Source organism: Bison bison, unplaced genomic scaffold, assembly GCF_000754665.1.
Source record: "Bison bison bison isolate TAMUID 2011002044 unplaced genomic scaffold, Bison_UMD1.0 scf7180017864239, whole genome shotgun sequence".
Taxonomy (NCBI): domain Eukaryota; kingdom Metazoa; phylum Chordata; class Mammalia; order Artiodactyla; family Bovidae; genus Bison; species Bison bison.
In genome coordinates this window covers 4,481,771-4,502,542 of record NW_011494811.1, presented here as the reverse complement: position 1 = coordinate 4,502,542, position 20,772 = coordinate 4,481,771, and the positions used below count along the sequence as shown (strand labels likewise).

Genomic DNA, 20,772 nt, shown 5'->3' with positions numbered 1-20,772 from the left:
TAAACAACAGAAATATATTTTCTCACAGTTCTGGAGACTAGAAGTCTAAGCTCAAGGTGCCAGCTCAGTTGGTTTCTGTTGAGCTCTTTCTCTCTGCTTACAGATGGCCAATTTCTCCCAACACCTCCACATGACCTTTTCTTCTGTGTACACTCCTCATGTTTCTTTTTCTTTTTATGAGGACACGGTCCTATTGGATTAGAACCTCACCCTTACAAGCTCATTGAACTTCACATGAGTGCTAAGTTGCTTTAGTTGTGTCCGACTGTTTGCGACCCTATGGACTGTAGCCCGCCAGGCTCCATCTGTCCATGGGGTTCTCCAGGCAAGAATACTGGAGTGGGTTCCCAGGTCCTTCTCCAGGGGATCTTCCCTACCCAGGGATTGAACCTATGTCCCTACCCTCTCCTGCATTGACAGGCGGATTCTTTACCACTGGCGCCACCTGGGAAGCCCATTTAACCTTAGTTACTTCTTTAAGAGTCCTATCTCCAAATACAGTCACATTGGAGGGTTAAGATTTCAACATATGAATTTGAGGGAAACATAATTCAGTTCCTAACAGTATTCACCTTCAAATCCTTCACATTTTAAATCATTTCGTTTTATATTTTTTAATTTAAAGAAATTTCTGGGTAGGGAGGATTATGGATAAATTTCTTTATGCTTATCCCACTTGCTAATATTTTTTTGCACTGATTATGTATTACTGTGTAATTTTATGCCATTTTAAAAATAGCAAGTACAAACTGATTAGTAAGGGCTTCAATGTATGGCTCTCAGGAAAGCAAAAATAAATGGTGTTCAGCAGCTTCTGTGCATCAGAAGTCGCGTTTCACTGGTAAATCCGAATGTTTACACACAGCCAGCCATGTGGTTGACTGTAGCTCTATTCTGGCATCCTTTTGGATTCAAGGTGATTCAAAAGAGGAAGACTAGTGATTAGTCACTTCATTCCCTTTGATACCTGAACGTGTAGACATTCATGATTTTTTTGGCAAATTTCTAGTGTATACTATAAATAACTGCTTGGTTGACTTCCAGGGAATCCTGTGTCAGCCGTGGTCACCTGCAATCTCTTTGTTGTGCCTGCGCTGAGAAAGATGCAAGGCATCTTGGATCCTCGGCCAACCATCATCAAAGCCAGGGTAATGTTTGCTAATGACCAGAAACCAAAACTGAAGCCTAATAACAAATAAGGATATGATTTTTTAACTGCCCAAAACAAACATCTAGAATTTTATGTTGTTGTTGTTATTCAGTCACTCAGTCATCACCTACTCTGTGCGACCCTCTGTAGCATACCAGGCTTCCCTGTCCTTCACCATCTCCTAGAGCTTGCTCAAACTCATGTTCATTGAGTCAATTTTGAGGGAAAATATGATTATATACCTCTCTTCATGATAGAAAACAAAGGGAAAGGAGTCCCCTTTATTCCCTTCCCACATTATTCCACGACTCCTAAAGGGAGTAATTTTCTTCAGCTAGAAGTCCATTTAGGAATGGATATGTAATGACAAAATGGTCAATAGAATACTAAACTAATACTAAACCCTATGGAAGGAGGGATAAAAATTCCCTTTTCCCTAGGTAAACTTACAGAGAATAGCAATTTATTTGATCACTTTTTCTGTGACCCCACTGATCAATTTTAAACAGTTCAGAAAAAGACAGTCAAAGGACTAGAAAGAGAAAAAGAAGGAGAGGGTGACCATATTGTTTGGAAAAGGACTACTAAGGCTGAGGAGTTATACCTGTAGTAAAAGTCAGTCAGAAATTACAGTCCCCTTCTCACCACACTAACTTCAACTTGATTTACTACTAGTCAACTAACTATGTAATATAGTTTCTGTGTAACTAATGAACAATTTTCCTGGAAATTTAAACTAATCCTAAGCCAGTGCTTTTCTTTCTTTTAAGATTTACTGAGGTATAATTTATATATACAAGTTGCACATATTTAATGTAGACATTTTGAAAAATTTGGACAAACACAAACATGCATGATACCATCACCACAGTCAAGATACTAAACAACGTCCATTGCCTCCAGAAATGCCCTTATGTTCTTTGATTTGTTTCATGGTAAGAGCATTTAATGTGAAAACTATCCTCTTAAAGGACCTTAAAATGCACAGTACCACGTAACTATAGATAATATACTGTACAGCAGATCCCTTAGAGCTAATTCACCTTGCATAACAGAAACTGTATATCCATTAAGCAACAGTTTCCCATTTCCTCCATCCTTCAGCTCCTGACAACCACTGTTCTATCCTTCGCCTCTGTGAGTCTGTTTTAGATACTTCCTGTAAGTGGAATCTGGCAGTACTTTTGTAACTAGCTTATTTCACTTGGTATGATGTCCTCTAGGTATATCCATGTTGCCTCATGGGAAACAGTATGGAGTTTCCTCAAAAATTAAAAGTAAAACTACCATATGATCCAGCAATCTCACTTTTGGATATATGTCCAAAAGAATGGAAATCAGGATCTCAAAGAGATATTTGCAGCCCACCATTCGTTGTAGCATTATCCTCGATAGCAAACATAAGGAAGCAACCCAAATTTCCAACAACAGATGAACAGATAAGGAAAATGATGTATATGTGTACAATGGAACATTATTCAGCTTTTAAAAAAGGTTAGTCATTGATCTTCACAAGATATAATTGAATGCCTGTTATGTGAGAATATTATGGCCTGTAGTTTGATTTAAAACAGAAATTGAAAATGATAGAACTATCTATGATTTATAAGAAGAATAAGCCAGTTTTATTATTACTAGGAGATGAAAATTATAAGTAGGTTATAGAAACTTTGGGGAAATGAAGTTGAAACTGATCTGTACCAGCATGCATAAGAATTTTAATGTTACATGATAAATTTCAGATAATTTGTGGGGCAAACGAGCTCAAGCCCCTGTCTTTTAGACTAATGAAATCAGTGCTTATAACTTCTCTAGTACTTTTAAGAGTTAGTGTCAAGGTCCTTTAAAACCACTCTTTGGAAGCTTTGACAAGACTCAAGCAGAGTCCAGGCCCTCAGTATCAGCCAGGGCCTAGAGCATGTCACCTGGGGCCTCCACTCAAATAGGATCCCCTTTTGTTATCTGTTTTCTCACAAACTCTCTTCTCTAGTCTGTGCAGCAATTAGTCCAACCTCTCCCCGCCGAGTCTCCTGGAGCTTTCACCTTCCCATATTATCACCACCAAACATTCCAAACACATTCGGGTTTCGACAGTTGTCTTAAAGTCTTCTTTTGTGCCTGAGCTCTTATCATCAGTTGCTTTATTTCCATAATTCTTGATAATTTTAGTTTTGCTTCAGCTGCTCACATGCCTGTCCTTTTCAATGCCATGAAGCACTCCATCTCAAAACTCACCAACTCTGGTATACAGTTCAAGAACAATGACAAGTTACCTACCAGTAGATATAAAAGAATTTAAACACCTCACCCTTTTTCCTCAGTCCATAAGCCCCTTCTGGCTTTAACCCTTTTCTCCAGCCTAAATCCTATGGTGTATCACTTCAACTTTTTCTAACACCCGCAGTTTTTTGTTTTTTTTTTTTTCCTCTCCTTCCTTCTACTACGATCACTCTAAGAATCCACAAAGTTGAATCAGTTTTCCCTTTTTGTCCTTCACTTTTATTCCCAGGGCACTGAGTACAACTGGAGAAGAGTGTACATCTTTTCGAGTTATCACTTCCAATTTACAAATCTCAGGAGGGGCCAAAATTCCCCCTAAAGAACCTTTTATATCTTGTGGATCAGCTTTTTCCATTCCTTACTCCAGCCTTCCAGATCTTCACTGTTCTCCTAATGTCCCCTCCACCGTCCACATCCCCTGTGTTTTGTAGCCAAATAAACCTGATTTGAATAATGGCACCAACATTTGATGTTTTCTCTTCCTCTAATCTTGCCTGCTTTTAAATCCCTTTTCTGTCTAACTAATCATTGTCAGCACCTCCAATTAAAATTCTTCAATGCTTCCCATGACCCCAGGGTTAAATTCAGACACTCAAGTGAGCATAGAAGGCCCTCCATCCCAAGGCTTGTTTTCCCTCCAGTGTTATCTACTTCCCATCCTGCATTCTCACCATACCAAGCTTTTTACTGTCTCCAGGATGAGCATGAGATGGCCTTCCTACGAGGGTCTCTCCCAACCACCACCTTCTCTTTTCTCAGCTTAGAAAATTCCTTAATCATAAGACTCAGGCATCATCATGCCCTCTGTGAATCCTTTCCCGGTGTCCCTAAGAAGGCTGATTATTTACTTCTTTGTGCCCTTTTATACCATATAAATGGATCCATAAAAACTTTATTATACTATATTTACATTAATTACTTACTATGCTAGATAATTCTTTGAGGTCACTTCTCTAAAAGATGGACAGGACAAAGAGGAAGGACAAAATATTCTCCCCTTTTTTAACTAACAAATTTTGTTTTTTATAGCACATCCAGGTTCACAGCAAAATTCAGCAGAAAGTTCAAAGAGTTCCTGTATTCTCCTCCCCACCCCATACATACATACACACACACACATATACACACACACACATACACACACACAATCTCCCCGACTGTTGACGTCCTGTACCACAGTGGTACGTTTGTTACAATCAGTGCACCTGTAGTGACACATTCATTATCCCCCAAAGTCCATAGTCTACATTAGGGTTCAGTCTTGCTGTTGTGTATTCCATGGGTCTTGATAAATGTACAATTACATGTATTGACCCCTGGGTTGGGAAGATCCCCTGGAGGAAGGTATAACAACCCACTCCAGTATTCTTGCCTGGAGAACCCTATGGTCAGAGGAGCCTGGCAGGCTACAGCCCATGGGGTCACAGAGTCAGACACGACTAAGTGACTTGGCACATATCACGCACCATTGTAGTGTCGCACACTCTTACAACCCAGAAACCCTCTGCACTCTGCCTGTTCATTCCTCCCTCCCTACTAACCCTTGGTCTTTTTACTGTCTCCATAGTTTTGCCTTTTCCAGAATATCATATTGTTGGAATCATGCAGTATGTAACCTTTTCAAATTACCTACTTTCACTTAGTAATATGAATTTAAGTTCCCTTCATGACTTTTCCTGGCTAGATAGCTCATTTCTTTTTAGCACAGAATAATATTCCTTTCTCTGGATATGCCACCATTTATCCACTCACCTACTGAAGGGCATCTTTGTTGCTTCCAGTTTTGGCAGTTATGAATAAAGCTGCTGAACATATTTGTGTGCAAGTTTTTGTATGAACATAAACTTTCAGTTCACTTGGGTAAATACCAAGGAATATGATTACTGGATTGTATGATAAGATATATTTAGTTTTGTAGGAAATGCCAAAATGTCTTCCAAAGTAGCTGTACCATTTTGCATTCCTGCCCCAGTGATGAGTCCCTGTTCTTCCACATTCTCAACAGGATTTGGTGTGCCCAGTGTTTTGGATTTTTGGCCTTTCCAGTAGCTATCTAGTGGTATCGCATTGTTGTTTTAGTTTGCAGTTCCCTGTATGATGTTGAACATTTTTTCATATGCTTACTTCTCATATGTGTATCTTCATTGATATGGTGCTCATTTCTTTTGCCCAGTTTATAATTGGATTGTTCATGAGTTTTAAGAATTTTTTGTTTATTTTGGATAACAGGTCTTTATCAGGCATGCTTTGTACAAGTATTTTCTCCCAGTCTCTGGCTTTTCATTTCATTTCATTGACCTTTCTTTTTTTCCTTTTCTAATTCTCTCCATTAGATATTTACATGTAGAGCATACCATATAATACCACACCAAATAATACAATTTTATCTCTTGGGTGACTACTATGCACCAGAAAAATACTCAAAGAAAGCAGAGGACTCCTAGTCTATAGCTCACTGCCCAATTTCGAATGAGTGGAAAAAAAGTAAAACATCCACAATTTGCAATGTTCTTACACCAAAATATATGTGTATATTTACTCGTGGAACATCATTGTTTTAAGCACTGATGCTCATAGTAAATAGGTGCTTTCTTAAGCTGCAGCTAACTGATGTAATATACCAGAACTATAATGTCAGTACAACTAAATATATTAGTGAATAAAGTATTCTGCAATTCAGTAAAATACCACAAAAACCTGATTAGCTTCATCTCTTGCTACAAAAGGAACAGGTCTTTGTGAGGCTGTGAAAAAAATTCATTCACTTCAAATTGATGCAGTTCTTATTTCTTAAATTAACATAAATATACTCCTTTAAAACAAACAATCCCATTTGGTAGCTGAACAAACAGGTATGGGAAAGCAAAATAGCTTCCCAGTACAGCACACCAGTTAACACTAAGACTGGGAATAGGTGCTGGTATCTTCACAGCGTAGTATTTGCTCCACTGCACTGCTGTCCATGAGCCAGTCAGTCAGTGCCACTGGGGGGAGAAGCTTAAACATGTAGCAAATGACACAACCATGCGATAGTTCTTATGGTTTGGAACTGGAGAACACACACCCATGGGGAGAGGTTGAAAGACAGAGATTTTTGTCCTCAGGTAAGCACAGAATAAATTAGGAACAAGGGCAAGTTACTCCCTCAGTAGATATGAAGTAGCGTATAAACATAAGGAATATCACATGAAAGAGTTGAGTGTGATTTAATTAAGGAGAAACACCCTTGAATTGAATTTTAGTCTAGATTCCAGAGAGAGAGTCTAATTAGAATAATTATTGTTGTTCAGCCACTCAGCCGTGTGCGGCCCTTTGCGACCCCATGGACTGCAGCACGCCAGGCCTCCCTGTCCATCACCATCTCCCGGAGCTTGCTCAAACTCATGTCCATCGAGTCAGTTTGCCATCCAACTATCTCGTCCTCTATTGTCCCCTTCTCCTCCTGCCTTCAATCTTTCCCAGCATCAGGGTCTTTTCTAATGAGTTGCATCAGGTAGCCAAAGTATTGGAGCTTCAGCTTCAGCATAAGTCCTTCCAAGGAATATTCAGGATTGATTTCCTTTAGGATTGACTAGTTTGATCTCCTTGCAGTTTAAGGGACTCTCAAGAGTCTCCTCCAACACCACAATTCAGAAGCATCGATTCTACACTCAGCCTTCTTTATGGTCCAAATCTCATATCCATATGTGACTACTGGAAAAACCATAGCTTTGACTGTATGGACCTTTGCTGGCAAAGTAATGTCTCTGCTTTTTAATACACTGTGAAATATTGCTCTTTCATAAAAAGAATGGGATAACGCCATTTGTAGCAACATGGATAAACCTATAGATTATCATACTGAGTTAAGTAAGTCAGACAGAGAAAAACAAATATCATGGCATCACTTATATGTGGAACCTAAAAAAAGTACAAATGAACTTACCTACAAAACATAAATAGACTTACAGATGTAGAAAACAAGCTTATGATTACCAGGGAGTAAGGAGGTTGTGTTGTTGTTGTTTAGTTGCTAAGTTGTAGCCACCTCTTTTGCGATCTCTATCTGTGGGATTTCCCAGGCAAAAATGCTGGAGTGAGTTGCCATTTCCTTCTGCAAGGAATCTTCCCAACCCAGGGATCAAACCCATGTCTCTTGCGTTGCCAAGAGGTTCTTTACCAGTGAACCACCAGGGAAGCTCACCAGAGATTAAGGAGAGGGAAGGGATAAATTGGAAGATTGGGATGACCTATACACACTACTCTGTATCTAGTATATATAAGATAGTAGGGACCTACTGTATAGCACAGGGAACTCTACTCCATACTCTGTAATGGCCTACATGGAAATGAGTCTAAAAATGAGGAGATATATGTGTAACTGATTTGTTTTGTTTTACACCTGAAACTAACACAACATTGTAAATTAGTTGCACTCCAGTGAAAATTTAAAAAATGAAAGTATCCCTTTTATATTAAAGATAAGTATATGAATGAGTTGCTAAAGTAGCACCTCAATAAATCTGTTTGATGGATGGATGGATAGATGGACAAATGGATGGATAGGCAGATAAATGTATATTGAGCTTGTTTGTTGAGGTCTACCTCCTTTATTTTCAATATTAAAATATCTGCCTTAATTTCTCAATTCATAGGTCAAATTAGACTTCAAAAACAGACTTTGTATTTTTTATCTACCCTTTTCCCTACTGCAAATACCAACTTCTTGGCCTTCTTTTCTCTTTTTACCAGAGCAACCCAACCTCTGGACTTCCTGTATTAAGAACGTAAGGTGGCTGTGGTGGAGACCGCGGGATGCCAGGATATTCCCAGTCCATTGTGCTTTTTGCACGACCACCACCACCCTGTAGTTTTAAGAAATGATCAAGTTTAAGAGTGATTGAGTTTGTTTTCCTTTCCTCTTTTTCCTGTAGTTATCATGTGATGTAAAACTGGATCCTCGCCCAGAATACCATCGGTGTATACTGACTTGGCATCACCAAGAACCACTGCCTTGGGCACAGAGCACAGGTTGGTCATTCATACCTGCAGGCATCTCTTTGCACCCATTCTGTTAAAACACAAATTTATATATAACCTCCTTCCTTGAGTATACCTAATTTTGTAATTATTGTACATTTTCCCTTTTGAGAGATTAGATGTTAAGTTATTCCTAAACAGTGTGGCGTAACAGGACAAGAGTAGAAAAGACTAATAATTGTTCAGTTATTCCTTGGAACTGTATTTCTAGACAAACGTTTGAAATACAAATCTAGAATTATAGAAGATTTTTATCTGTTTGTTCAACCAGTAAATTCTAAGCACAACTTTGGTTTTAGGAAAAGGAGGGGACTATGGCTGTGTCACGCTGAAATGTGACATTAAAGCCCAAATAGACTGTGATTCTCTGTAGCCTTTACTATACTCTAGATATTGGTAAGTTCTAAGGACTCAGAAATCAACTTTGCTAGTTGAGTTCTATAGTTACCTGCTGTAGACTTTAAATTTTTATCCCTAACTTCTCTAGTCATATTTTACCTGACTTTTGATGCAATTCCAGAAAAAATTTAAACAAAGATCCTATTAAGTGCAAACATCAGTTAGCACAGTGAGTAAGTACACGGGCTTTGTCATCAGAGATTGCTTGCAAATTGGCCACCATCTAGTTAGTAGGACCATAGGCAAGTTCCCTAACCTCTTTTGAGGTGTCGAGAATTAAATAAAGTAGTTGAGTAAAATGCCTACCACCTTGTCTGGTACTTAAGTAAATACAAAAGAAATGGTAGCCACTGCTGTTATTATCATAATTATTTTAATAGGTTTTAAAAGCCTCTCTTTTAGACACACATCACACGTTAGCCTGAATTGAGAAATTCAGTGGCCTTTTCCACAGTGCTATAAAATTTTGATTTCGGTCTCTTAAACAATAGTGTGTAGTGTTTATTTTTTAAAGTTCAATGAGAAGGTAGTAGGATACAGTAGCTAGGTCACCTGAAAAAGAATCTGGGAAGTCGGATCATCTTTCTTCCTCTTGAAGACCTGTGTTTCTGTTCGTCAGTTTTTATTTTGAGAAGAACTACAAGGGCTCCACGTGCATACACTGTGATGCTGCTGCCGCTGTAATAAGGCATTTCCTCCTAGGTAATCAGATGAGCAGCCGTCTGATGAGCATGCGCAGCGCCAACGGATTATTGATGCTTCCTCCAAAGACAGAGCAGTACGTGGAGCTCCACAAGGGCGAGGTGGTGGACGTCATGGTCATCGGACGGCTATGATGGTCACCAGTGGGAGAAAGCTTTGATGCATGTCCACATATCATTGACTGTATCCTGTAATATGCAACGGCACAGCTAGTTTTTCTGATTTGGATAAAAGTTAATCTGTATAGTCAACATCTTGAACTATATTTCAAAAAAATTTAAATACCTTTTAAAGAAAAAAACACCTAAAAATAAATCTTAACAGACAACTCTATTCTGATTATATCAAAGCAAATTTTTCCTTTCTTGCAAATTGCTTTGTGTGTTCAATGCTAGGTCTGATAGCGATAGCTTTTAGTAGACAGCGGTAGGTGCCTGCAGAACTTGTGTTTTTCTCATCTTTAAAATACAACTACTTATGCTCTTAAATCAAGGCTGTCTGCTTATTTATACTAGCGTAGGCAACACTTGAATTTCCCTTCTTAGTACGCTTCATAACTGCTTTACGGAGAGCTTCTGCTTGTTCTTTATCATGTATCTCGTGTTTATGTGCACAGTGCCAAACAAAGAGTGACTGGGTGGCGGCCCGCCCTGCCTCAAGGAGCGCCATCCCCGCAGAGCGTCCGGGGAGGAGCGTCTCTCGTCCCAGTAGCCTCGTGGCACAGTACTCTTGGGCAGTAACTGGATACCTTTTATTTGAACAAACAAACTGGGGGAAAAAATGCTTCCTTAAGTGCTGACAGCCTTTTTAACCAATACATTTAAAATTGTACAGAACAAAAAATAAAATCAAAGACTGATCTTGTACAGATATTAGTGTTACCAGCATTCATGTGGAAATCAAGAGCAAAGAAAAAACAATGTTAAACAACTCTGTACCATAACATTTTCTGTAATGATACTGAAACTTAATGAATAAAAAAAATCCTTGGTCATTATTTAAAATCCATTGTGTTGGCCTTGTTATTTAGAAGAAGAGAGAGAAGATTATCATGCCATTCTGATGGGGTGCTGCTTGGATAAAAGCAGTAGTTAAGATGGCTTAGCAAGGTGAAGTGGTATAAAGGAGTTTTTTTTAAACAACTGAGCGACTTCACTTTCACTTTTCACTCTCATGCATTGGAGAAGGAAATGGCAACCCACTCCAGTGTTCTTGCCTGGAGAATCCCAGAGATGGGGGAGCCTAGTGGGTTGCCATCTATGGGGTCGCACAGAGTCGGACACGACTGAAGTGACTTAGCAGCATCAGTCTATATATTACTGTAGCATTGTACAAATATAGACTAAGAAAGTAGGGAAGAACCTGCAGTTGTTCGCTGGTCTTCCCAGCCATAGCTGGAGAAACTAAATTTTTATTTCAGATGTCATAGAAACAAATCAAACATCTACAGTTTTTTGGAATAGGAGGGAAAATAAGTAATGAACCAAAAAATTTCCAATGAGTACCTGGACTTTTTTTTATCATGATCAGAAGTAAGAAATGGGGAAAATCTGTATGATCACAGAAAATACAACAATTAAAATATATGCTGTCCACATGTCTTCTTTAACAAAAACTTAAGGGCACTTTTCAAACAGTGGTAACCTGGGACATTAACATGCTGTAGAGTATAGTTAGTGAACCAAACAACAAACTTAGTTTACTAGTGAACCAGAAGCTAAATGGTGGTGATGAATAAAGTCAAGTTGTGAACAATAAATATTTGATAGTGATACTAGATATTTCCAAAGTTGAAAATAAAAGGTTCTATATTTTAAATGTATATTTTCAATTTAAAAAGATAAGGTCAATTGAGGTCAAATGAAAACCCATGCAAAGAGTTCTTTACCTCCATTCATCCAAGAAACATCTATGAACCATGTACTGTGTGCTTGAGTTTTACAAGGATGAATAGGGATAAAGCTGACATTATACTCTGTCAAGAAAGATTTAAAAAATGTGTGCAAGTAAGCATAATATTTGATGTGTTTGCTGTTTCATAGTACATGATAGAATTGTAGAATGCGATAAATGCTGTTCATGTAACTCAGATTTAAAGAGTTGGAGGTGTTCGGATGGGAACCTTTTAAGATTTCAAGGGGTAAAAATAATGCAGAAAGAGGGGATTCCAAAAATAGAATTATGTATAATTAATAATAATTTTTATTTTTATTACAGAATGTAGGACCCACAAGGGCAATGATTTTTGTTTGTTTTGTTTACTGACATCCCCAAATCCTTAGAGTTTCTGACATATGTACATAAGTGTAGGCGTATGTAACTATTTGTTCCATGAAACACATTATACAGAGCTCACTATGTGCCATTCACTTTTCTAAGTGTTCATATGTTTCATTTTCACAGCAACGCTGTTACTCTTCCTATTATAAGGAGAAAACTGAGGCACAGAGAGGTTAAGGAACTTGTCCATGGTGACACAGCTAATAAGAGGAGGAGCCAGGATTCAGACTTAACAATCTGGCTTCAGAAACCATATTCCTAAAAACTCAGCCATAGAAACAGAAAACTGATATATTTGTAAGACCAAAAAGTACATGTTTGAGGCTCATACTATGAAGTTCTCAAGTGCCAGGGTAAGGAGTCTAGATTATCTAGAGACAATTAGACCATTAGAGATTCTTCATCAGGGAAGTATTAGGATCAGAGCCTTTTTTTTTTTTTTTTGGGAAAATTTGCTCTGGCAGCATTGAATAGGATAGACTGGATTGGGGGAAAAACTGAAGAGAGACACCAATTAAGAACTGATCGTGATTGTGCAGGTGAGGAGTGATGACAGCCTTAACTATAGTGGTGGAGATGATGGTGATGGGAAGGTCATGACAGCTGAAAGCACCTTTGAACAGGAAAAATCGAAAGAATTTTATAAGTGATGGAAAGTTTAGGAAAGGAAGTTAGACAAAGAAGACATGATTCACAGTCTCTTGTCATGGCTGACTGGGAACATGTTCAACAATTAACCAAAAAATAAAGTCAGAGAAGTGGATTTTCTGCAGGAGCTGCTAAGTTTAGACGTGTGTTTGAGATGCTAGAGGAGCACTAAGGTCGCCATGTCCTGTTGGCATTTGAAAATATAGGTTAGGATTTCACAAAAGAGATGCTGGCTGAATGTAATCTTGGGGATCACTCATGTAAAGGTGATATTTGAAATGTAAGAGTAAATAGGAAAGTTTATCAAAAAAGGACTTGCCAACAGGACAGGCTTGTGGAGCATCTTATTTTGGAGTGTTGCTGGAAAAAGCCATGAATGGAATGAAAGGAAAAACTGTAGAACAGATGAAACAGGGTGCTGTAATATCCCAAAACCAGGGAAGAGAGTTTCAAGAAGGAAGGATGTGTGTTAGTTGCTAGGTCGTGTCCGACTCTTTGCAACCCCATTGACTGTAGCCTACCAGGCCACTCTGCCCATGGAATTCTGGAGTGGGTAACCATTTCCTTCTCCAGGAGATCTTCCCGACCCAGGGATGGAACCCAGGTCTCCTGCATTGCAGACAGATTCTTTACCTCTGAGTCACCAGGAAGAATAATCAACTGTCAAAAAGAAATGTCAAGAAGGATGAGAGCTCAAAAGAATCTACTGATCAGGCAATCATTTGTGAGCTACAAGAGTGCAATTTCAATCCTGAGTGAAAGGCAAAAACCAGATAGCAAAATAGAAATCATGACTGAATTATTTGAAACGTGGGCATGAGAAAAGAAAGACAGGCACAGCATGGTGGCTTGAACCAGTAACAAGATGGGGAAAGATTTTTGTTTGTGAGTTCTGAGAAAGGAGAAACAATAGTAGTGGGCATATTAAAAATCTGAGAGTACGGTTCCAGGTGGAGAAAGAAGAGGAAGGAAGAGTTGCATTTAAGGATCCTGATGGCCCATTTAGGCTGGAGAAGGAAAGGAACATTCTTCCTTCTGGGTTAGAGAAGGTAAAAAAAATAATAAAATACACATTTGAAGTAGATTCAAGGCAAATTTAATTGTAAAGTTAAAGATCGATTGTTCCACTTGGCACAGGGAAAGTCCATGTCATATAATCTATTTGCATTTATTTGAGCAAAATTAATTTAGAATGCCAAATGCCAGGCTGGATGAAGCACAGGTTGGAATCAACATTGCCAGGAGAAATATCAATAACCTCAGATATGCAGATGACATCACCCTTATGGCAGAAAGCGAAGAGGAAATGAAGAGCATCTTGATGAAGGTAAAAGAAGAGAATGAAAAAACTGGCTTAAAACTCAACATTCAAAAAACGAAGATCATGGCATTCAGTCCCATCACTTCATGGCAAATAGATGGGGAAACAATGGAAACAGTGACAGACTTTATTTCTTGGGCTCTAAAATCAGTGCAGATGGTGACTGCAGCCATGAAGTTAAAAGACGCTTGCTCCTTGGAAGAAAAACTATGACCAACCTAGACAGCACATTAAAAAGCAGAGACATTACTTTGCCAATAAATGTCCATCTAGTCAAGGCTATGGTTTTTCCAGTGGTCATGTATGGATGTGAGAGTTGGACCATCATGCTTTTGAATGTGGTGTTGCAGAAGACTCTTGAGAGTCCCTTGGACTGCAAGGAGATTAAACCAGTCCATCCTAAAGGAAATCAGTCCTCAATATTCATTAGGAAGACTGATGCTGAAACTGAAGCTTCAATTCTTTGGCCACCTGATGTGAAGAGCTGACTCATTAGAAAAGACCCTGATACTGGGAAAGATTGAAGGCAGGACGACAAGGGGACGACAGAGGATGAGATGGTTGGATGGCATCACTGACTCGATGGACATGAGTTTGAGCAAGCTCTGGAAGATGGTGAAGGACCGGGAAGCCTGGTGTTCTGCAGTCCATGGGGTTGCAAACAGTTGGACACGATTGAGCAACTGAACATTTTAGAATTATGCATATATGGCATATTATGATTGATTGTCTTAGTATTATAGTTGATATTTAAATAAAAGATTGTAAAATAAATGCTATTAAGTGATGTTGCATGTTACAACAAGTTGATTCTTTGGTTGGCTTTTATTTTTGAAGTTATTTTCTAACCAACAAAACTTTCTGGATCTAACCCATAACTAACTCCTGATCTTCATGAAACCCTAATAGGTAAGTTATTATCATTCCTAGTTATAGAAAGTGGGGATTTATGTAAGTATAAAATTCAAAGAAAATAAATTGTGTATCTTGTTATCCCAATGATGATAGATCTGTGTTAAATAATGCATTGTATTCTAACAGCCTTATAAGAAGCATGGGCCTCCACTCTCTGTTATAGAGTTGCATTATTATAGAGTTCATTAATTTTTTAACCAAGAGGTTAAAAAATTGCTCAAGTCTGGCTATTTTTTTACAGTCAGCAATATTTCTCCTGTAGTCTTTTGTAATAATTCAATAATTTCTTTAACAAGCATATATTAAGTTCCTACAGTATGCCAGACTCCATGATAGACTCCAGGAATACAATAATAAATGAGACAAAAACTCTAGTATCCAAAAGGAGACATGATGAAAAAGCAAAAAAAATGTAAATACAGATTATGAGAAGTCTATGAAGAAAATCCTGTTATATGTTAGAAAGTAGCTGGATGGAGGCCTGAATCATCTTCAGTAGTGTCAGGGTCCAGCAGTTAAGAAAGGCAGAACTCACACTGAGACTTCAGTGTAGGAGCACTAAGTTAAATTTGTGTTGGACATCTGGAAAAGCACAAAGGAAACTCTGAGATGTCAGAGATAATAACTATGGGAAGCAGATAGCACAGCTAGGGCTGGGGAGATAGGAGGAAAAGGTTAGCATTATCAGAATCTGGAAGCTCATAGGTCAGATCCCTGGGAGGTAGGGCTCAACCCTCCAAGGAAAGGGCACTGCCCAGATGTTGAATAGCTAGAACCAGTTGCCATTGCCAGGGTGACACGCAGAGAATCAAAAAACAATCCGGAAGGAACATAAGTCCCTTCTTCCCACCCTCTGCTTTCCAAGTTCCCTGTAGTCTAATGCAACCTATTGTTGAACCTAGCAGGAAGCCAGCTGGCAAAGAAAAAAGAGAAATGTAGTTAGCTGAGTTCCAGCCCCAGCTCCCAGTTCCAGCCCCAGCTCTGTATTCAGCACTGTGGAATACAGTGGTGGATTTGGCGCTGGGAGGCAGTCACTTGTCCAGGAACTGAGGAAAGGGTTCTCTAAGCAGGTGATATTTGAGCTCAGAGCAGAAAATAAGCACCTCATGTTAACTGAGAGAAAAGCATTCAGGCAGAGGAAAGGGCTTAAAGAATACAACTCCAGAAAGGAGACTGAAGCATGATGAGGGAGGGGGCGGGATATAAAATATAGCTGGAGACAACTGAAGCCAGGATGAAGCGAGATCATGCCCACACGTGTATAGGCTCTTGGGTGTTATGATATATGTCAAATAGCCTGATAGCATGGGAAGCCGCTGAAGGTTTAAAAAGAAAACAAGACTTATTTAGTAAACACCTGTTGAATACAAGGCCCCACTCTAGACAGGGGCTCCTGCACACACGGAACCCACCCTCCCTGCCTCCTACACCTGTTCCTCTGCCTGTATTTTATTTCCTGGTTAATGGCACCACCATTTACCCAAGTTTCCCAAACCAGAAACCTCTGAGTCATTCTTTCTTCTCACTTCCCACATCTGATTAGTCACTAAGTTCTGTCAACTCTACTAATAGTTCCTACATTAACCCACTCATTTCTAGTCCCACTGCTACCATCTTCATCTGTACGCCTCTGGAATCGCCCTCCCCGAATTCACCCTTCACGCTGCTACCAAAGTGATTGATCCAGAGCATAAATCTCTCTGTACTAAAACTCCTTATGAGAAAACTGCTGCAACAAATGAAGTCCAAGCCCCAGTCGGGGCAGTTAAAGTCCTCCATGATCTAGCCCCTCCGTCATCCACATTCATTTTCCCCCTCCCGCTTCACTTAACACCAAACCATTTGCAGTTTCCCCTTCAAGCCGTGTCATTTTATGCCTCAGTGCCTTTGCTCAGGCTGCTAATCTTTCAAGATTAACCTTGGACACTAACTCTTCCAGAAACCCTTCCCTAAATCCCCAGATTGGACTCAGTGGCCCGTCTCTGTGCTTCCACTTCTCACTGCACCCCGTTGGCACCACCCCTCCTCCACTTGATGGCAGAGACTGTTCACCTCTATAGCCCCAGCTTGACAGGGTGCCTAGGAAATAGTAGGTACTCGTCACTAAACTTACCGACAGAAGTGACCTTGGATAGTACTCAGCAGGGAGCCAGAGACAGAAGCTGAAAAGAAAACTTCATATCCCATGCTTAGAGCATGCAGCAGAGGGGACCCCACGCAGGCATGAGCAAGCGGGCACATCTCATGAGGGACAAGGGCAGAAGGCTAATTGGCACGGACCTCACTTCAGCAGAGTTCCTCGAACTCAGAACTATGGCATCATCTCCAAGGACAGTTGTAAGTATGATTTAGTACTCTGTGCATGTTAGAAAACATTAATTTTTAAAGATGAATATTTAAAACATACCATGATTTTTATTTCCCTCCTTTGCTGTTTCTTGACGTTTTTAAGATATTGTTAGGAAAAAAAAAAAGGAAGTGAGAAAGGAAGCATTTCATCAAGACATCAGAATTAGTAACAACAACATGGAAGAGGTGAGATCAGATTTATGCAAAAATGTTTCCTGGCCCTGATGCAGGAAGCACAGAAAATGGCCAGTGATCATGCAACAAATATGCTGAATGAAGAAATGAGTGACAAGAAATCTAGCCAATGATACTCATACAATTAGAAGAAGAGTTTGTCCATCCAGAAGAGGACATTCAGGATAGAAGCAGGAAAGGGAGTGTCTGAGGCAAAAATAACAGGAAATCCTTTGATCTCGCACATGAAGAGGCTGTCCTTGTTGGCAGACTGAGCCAGTTATACATGGAAAGATATTACCAGTAGACACCCCAATGATACATCCAGTCCTCAATTCTGGGAAAGCTGCCCCGATATATATCCTATGGGAGTAGATGCTGTAATCTCCCTGACCCCAGCACCTGGTCCCAAATGGAAGTTAAACAGTTCTTAAGGAAATAGGAACCCTATTATCCACTCAAAAACTCAGATGATATTTATTCTGAGAGACTGAATGTTCTCTGTGCAAAGCAAGTGTTTGAGCCTGCAATATGGTGACCCAAGTGAAGCGAATTCACCGAGGTAACACCCTCCAGTCCTGAGTGATTGGTTACTATCCCACTTACGCTCTTCCATCCTCAGGAGCAGGTGAGCAGGTGGCTAGACGGGTGAGCACCTGCAGCCCTCAACCATAACGCAAAGGTGAAGAAGGACAGTCTGACAGGAAAGCCACACAGAAAAGCAAAGACAAATAATCATGTTTCTTCAAGAGGGAGGAGATCTTCAGAGAGAGATGCCGTGTGCTTCATTACATTCATTCGTTCATCCAACAAACAATTGCTGGGTTGGGTGCCTGCCACAGCCTGGGTCAGAATGTACTAGAAGCTGAGGTATAAAGATGCTTTATGAAAGTAAAAGATGCTTACTCCTTGGAAGAAAAGTTATGACCAACCTAGACAGCCTATTAAAAAGCGGAAACATTATTTTTCCAACAAAGGAAAAACACTGGTTTTTCCAGTGGTCATGTATGGATGTGAAAGTTGGACTATAAAGAAAGCTGAGTGCTAAAGAATTGATGCTTTTGAACTGTGGTGTTGGAGAAGACTCTTGAGAGTCCCTTGGACTGCAAGGAGATCCAACCAGTCCATCATAAAGGAGATCAGTCCTGGGTGTTCATTGGAAGGACTGATGCTAAAGCTGAAACTCCAATACTTTGGCCACCTCATGTGAAGAGTTGACTCATTGGAAAAGACCCCCGATGCTGGGAAAGATTGAAGGCGGAAGGAAAAGGGGACGACAGAGGATGAGATGGCTGGATGGCATCACCAGCTCGATAGACATGAGTCTGAGTAAACTCTGGGAGTTGGTGATAGACAGGGAGGTCTGGCGTGCTGCAGTTCATGGGATCACAAAGAGTTGGACACAACTGAGAGACTAAACTGAACTGAGGTATAAAGAGGCTTCTGCCCTCTAAGAATATCACCTTCTTTTGAAGTTTTTCTTCACAGAAGCTCAAAGTGACCTAAATATTAGTATGTTTAAGGTCTCTGAAAATTGGGATGTAGTTAGATCGAAGGACAAATTATCACTTGAATGATAAATGATAGTGTTTTCAACTCCTCCGTACGGTGTCTTTTCCGTGGTGATCCTGTGACTAAGTGGTCTTCTCTCTCCAGGAAGCCTCTGAAATCTTCACACAGCAACTAGAACTGCAGCTCTGGAGCTGTGCGGGCTCCCCAGGAGTGCTGGCCACATCTAAGCCCAGGGGCTACTTTCAGGGCTGCTCTGCTCTTACTTCAGAGACATGTCAGCTGTTTATGATGCGGGAGCCTGAGAACAATGCCAGGGCAGCCTGGCCTCCTGTGTTCTTTACTAAGTGGTTAGTTGCCTGCCCAGTAGACTGAAAGCACCTTCTGCCAAAGAAATGTGAGAAGAGTTGAAAACGTGCTATTTGGAGACTATTCTCCTAGTAGACATCCAGGAGATCTCCAGAGATCTAATTCATCCTCACTTCTCCACAGTAAGTGACTGCCTGCTTCCGGCTACTTTAGTGTGAACCTGAGGGAGAACAAAATGTCTACCCTCTTTCCGTCTTTGCCTTTTCCTTTATAGTTTCATTTCCTTCTGGTTTCAACTGGAACAAACAAGAAATCTCAGATTCTTAATACCTGTTGAACTTCTTAAACATAATTTGAGACTTTGTTTAAAACAAGTTTTCTGGATGATTGTTAAATTCTGATTTTTCAAACTGTTACCCTGGTTTTCTCCCACAAGTGACTGAATTGAATGAGTTTATGGAGATAGTCGTTTTAGATCATTCAAATGGGAGAGATCTGGAACAAAGGGTTTTTCTGTTCAAAGCTGAAAGGTTCGTTGGAGCCACATTGTCAGAAGAGAGGGGGCCCATAACAGTTAGATCATCTCAGATTCAACTACAATTGCAACCTAGGATTTTGATGGACCAATCTAAAAATGTGTTTATTACTGTGTTAAGAATCTTGGGGGGAAATCTAAGTAAATGCTTTGCTTCAAAGTGCTACAAGGAATGAATCTCCAAGCGCCGAGTAGTATTACAGAGACCAGCTCCAATATGTGACAGGTAAACCTATCATTCAAGAGCTTTCACATAATTACAGAAACAACACTCACACAAGGAAAAGACAGGAGAATCTACATGTCAGTACCTGGGTGTTCACTGTGGAATTCTTTCAGCTTTGGTGCAGCTTTGAAAATGTTTTAGAATAAAATGCCAGTGAGGGTAGGGCAAAGCCTCCATGAAAGTAGTAAGCAGCCAACACGTAGAACATTTTCAGGGACATTTATAGAAACCCTCTCTGATTTCAGTGGTCAGAAGAACTACCAAAACCACTTCCACATTGGCTCCCACTCTCTCCACTTCCCAATTTCCATTAAAACTCAAGCTGTCAAACGTCCAGAAATTTCCCAGTAACCAATAACCACATCATCATCACCATCACAGGGTGAAGAGACCTTATAGCTATACTATTTTTAGCACTAATAGGGCCTTGGTCTTTCTTGAAACATTACCCAGATGGGGGAGGTCCTAGTGACATCATGGAAGTCTAGAGCAAAGCTGAAGTAATTCCATCCCTGAAATGTTACAATTTCTCATTGCTTCTCTGTGCTTGGTTTCCCCATTAAAATCCTGGCATTGGTTTCTGGTCTGTAATCAGATTTAGTTTGGAATCTGTTTTGTTTTACTAAAAGTAGCCAACAATACTTTTCAGATGAAAATCTGTACTATAGTTCTGCAGAAAAGTACAACCTGATTTAACTATCTGCTGAATTAATCTCCACTTAACTGGAACTAAAAAGAGAAACAAGAAAAACTGAGGGGATAAAGCACTAATTATTTTTTTTATTCTTATTTTTTACTTTACAATATCGGAGAAGGCAATGGCACCTCACTCCAGTACTCTTGCCTGGAAAATCCCATGAACCGAGGAGCCTGGTGGGCTGCAGTCCATGGGGTCGCTAAGAGTCGGACACGACTGAGCGACTTCACTTTCACTTTTCACTTTCATGCATTGGAGA

The 20,772-nt window shown here is 39.8% G+C and overlaps 2 protein-coding genes across 3 annotated transcripts in view; both read left to right on the top strand.

The window, feature by feature from the left end:
• The window catches only part of GPHN (gephyrin), a 533,352-nt gene extending 522,803 nt beyond the window's left edge, over window positions 1-10,549 (top strand). For both annotated transcript variants that reach the window (XM_010846738.1, XM_010846740.1), the window contains 3 exons: window positions 1,045-1,148; window positions 8,344-8,440; window positions 9,551-10,549. In XM_010846738.1, the coding sequence (XP_010845040.1) occupies window positions 1,045-1,148; window positions 8,344-8,440; window positions 9,551-9,684 (335 nt within the window). In that variant the 3' untranslated portion in view covers window positions 9,685-10,549. The remainder of the gene's footprint in view (window positions 1-1,044; window positions 1,149-8,343; window positions 8,441-9,550) is intronic.
• Window positions 10,550-19,099: 8,550 nt separating this feature from the next.
• FAM71D (family with sequence similarity 71, member D) overlaps window positions 19,100-20,772 on the top strand; it is a 33,982-nt gene continuing 32,309 nt past the window's right edge. The window contains exon 1 of the mRNA XM_010846737.1: window positions 19,100-19,237. The gene's annotated coding sequence lies outside the window, so the exon portion shown is untranslated. The remainder of the gene's footprint in view (window positions 19,238-20,772) is intronic.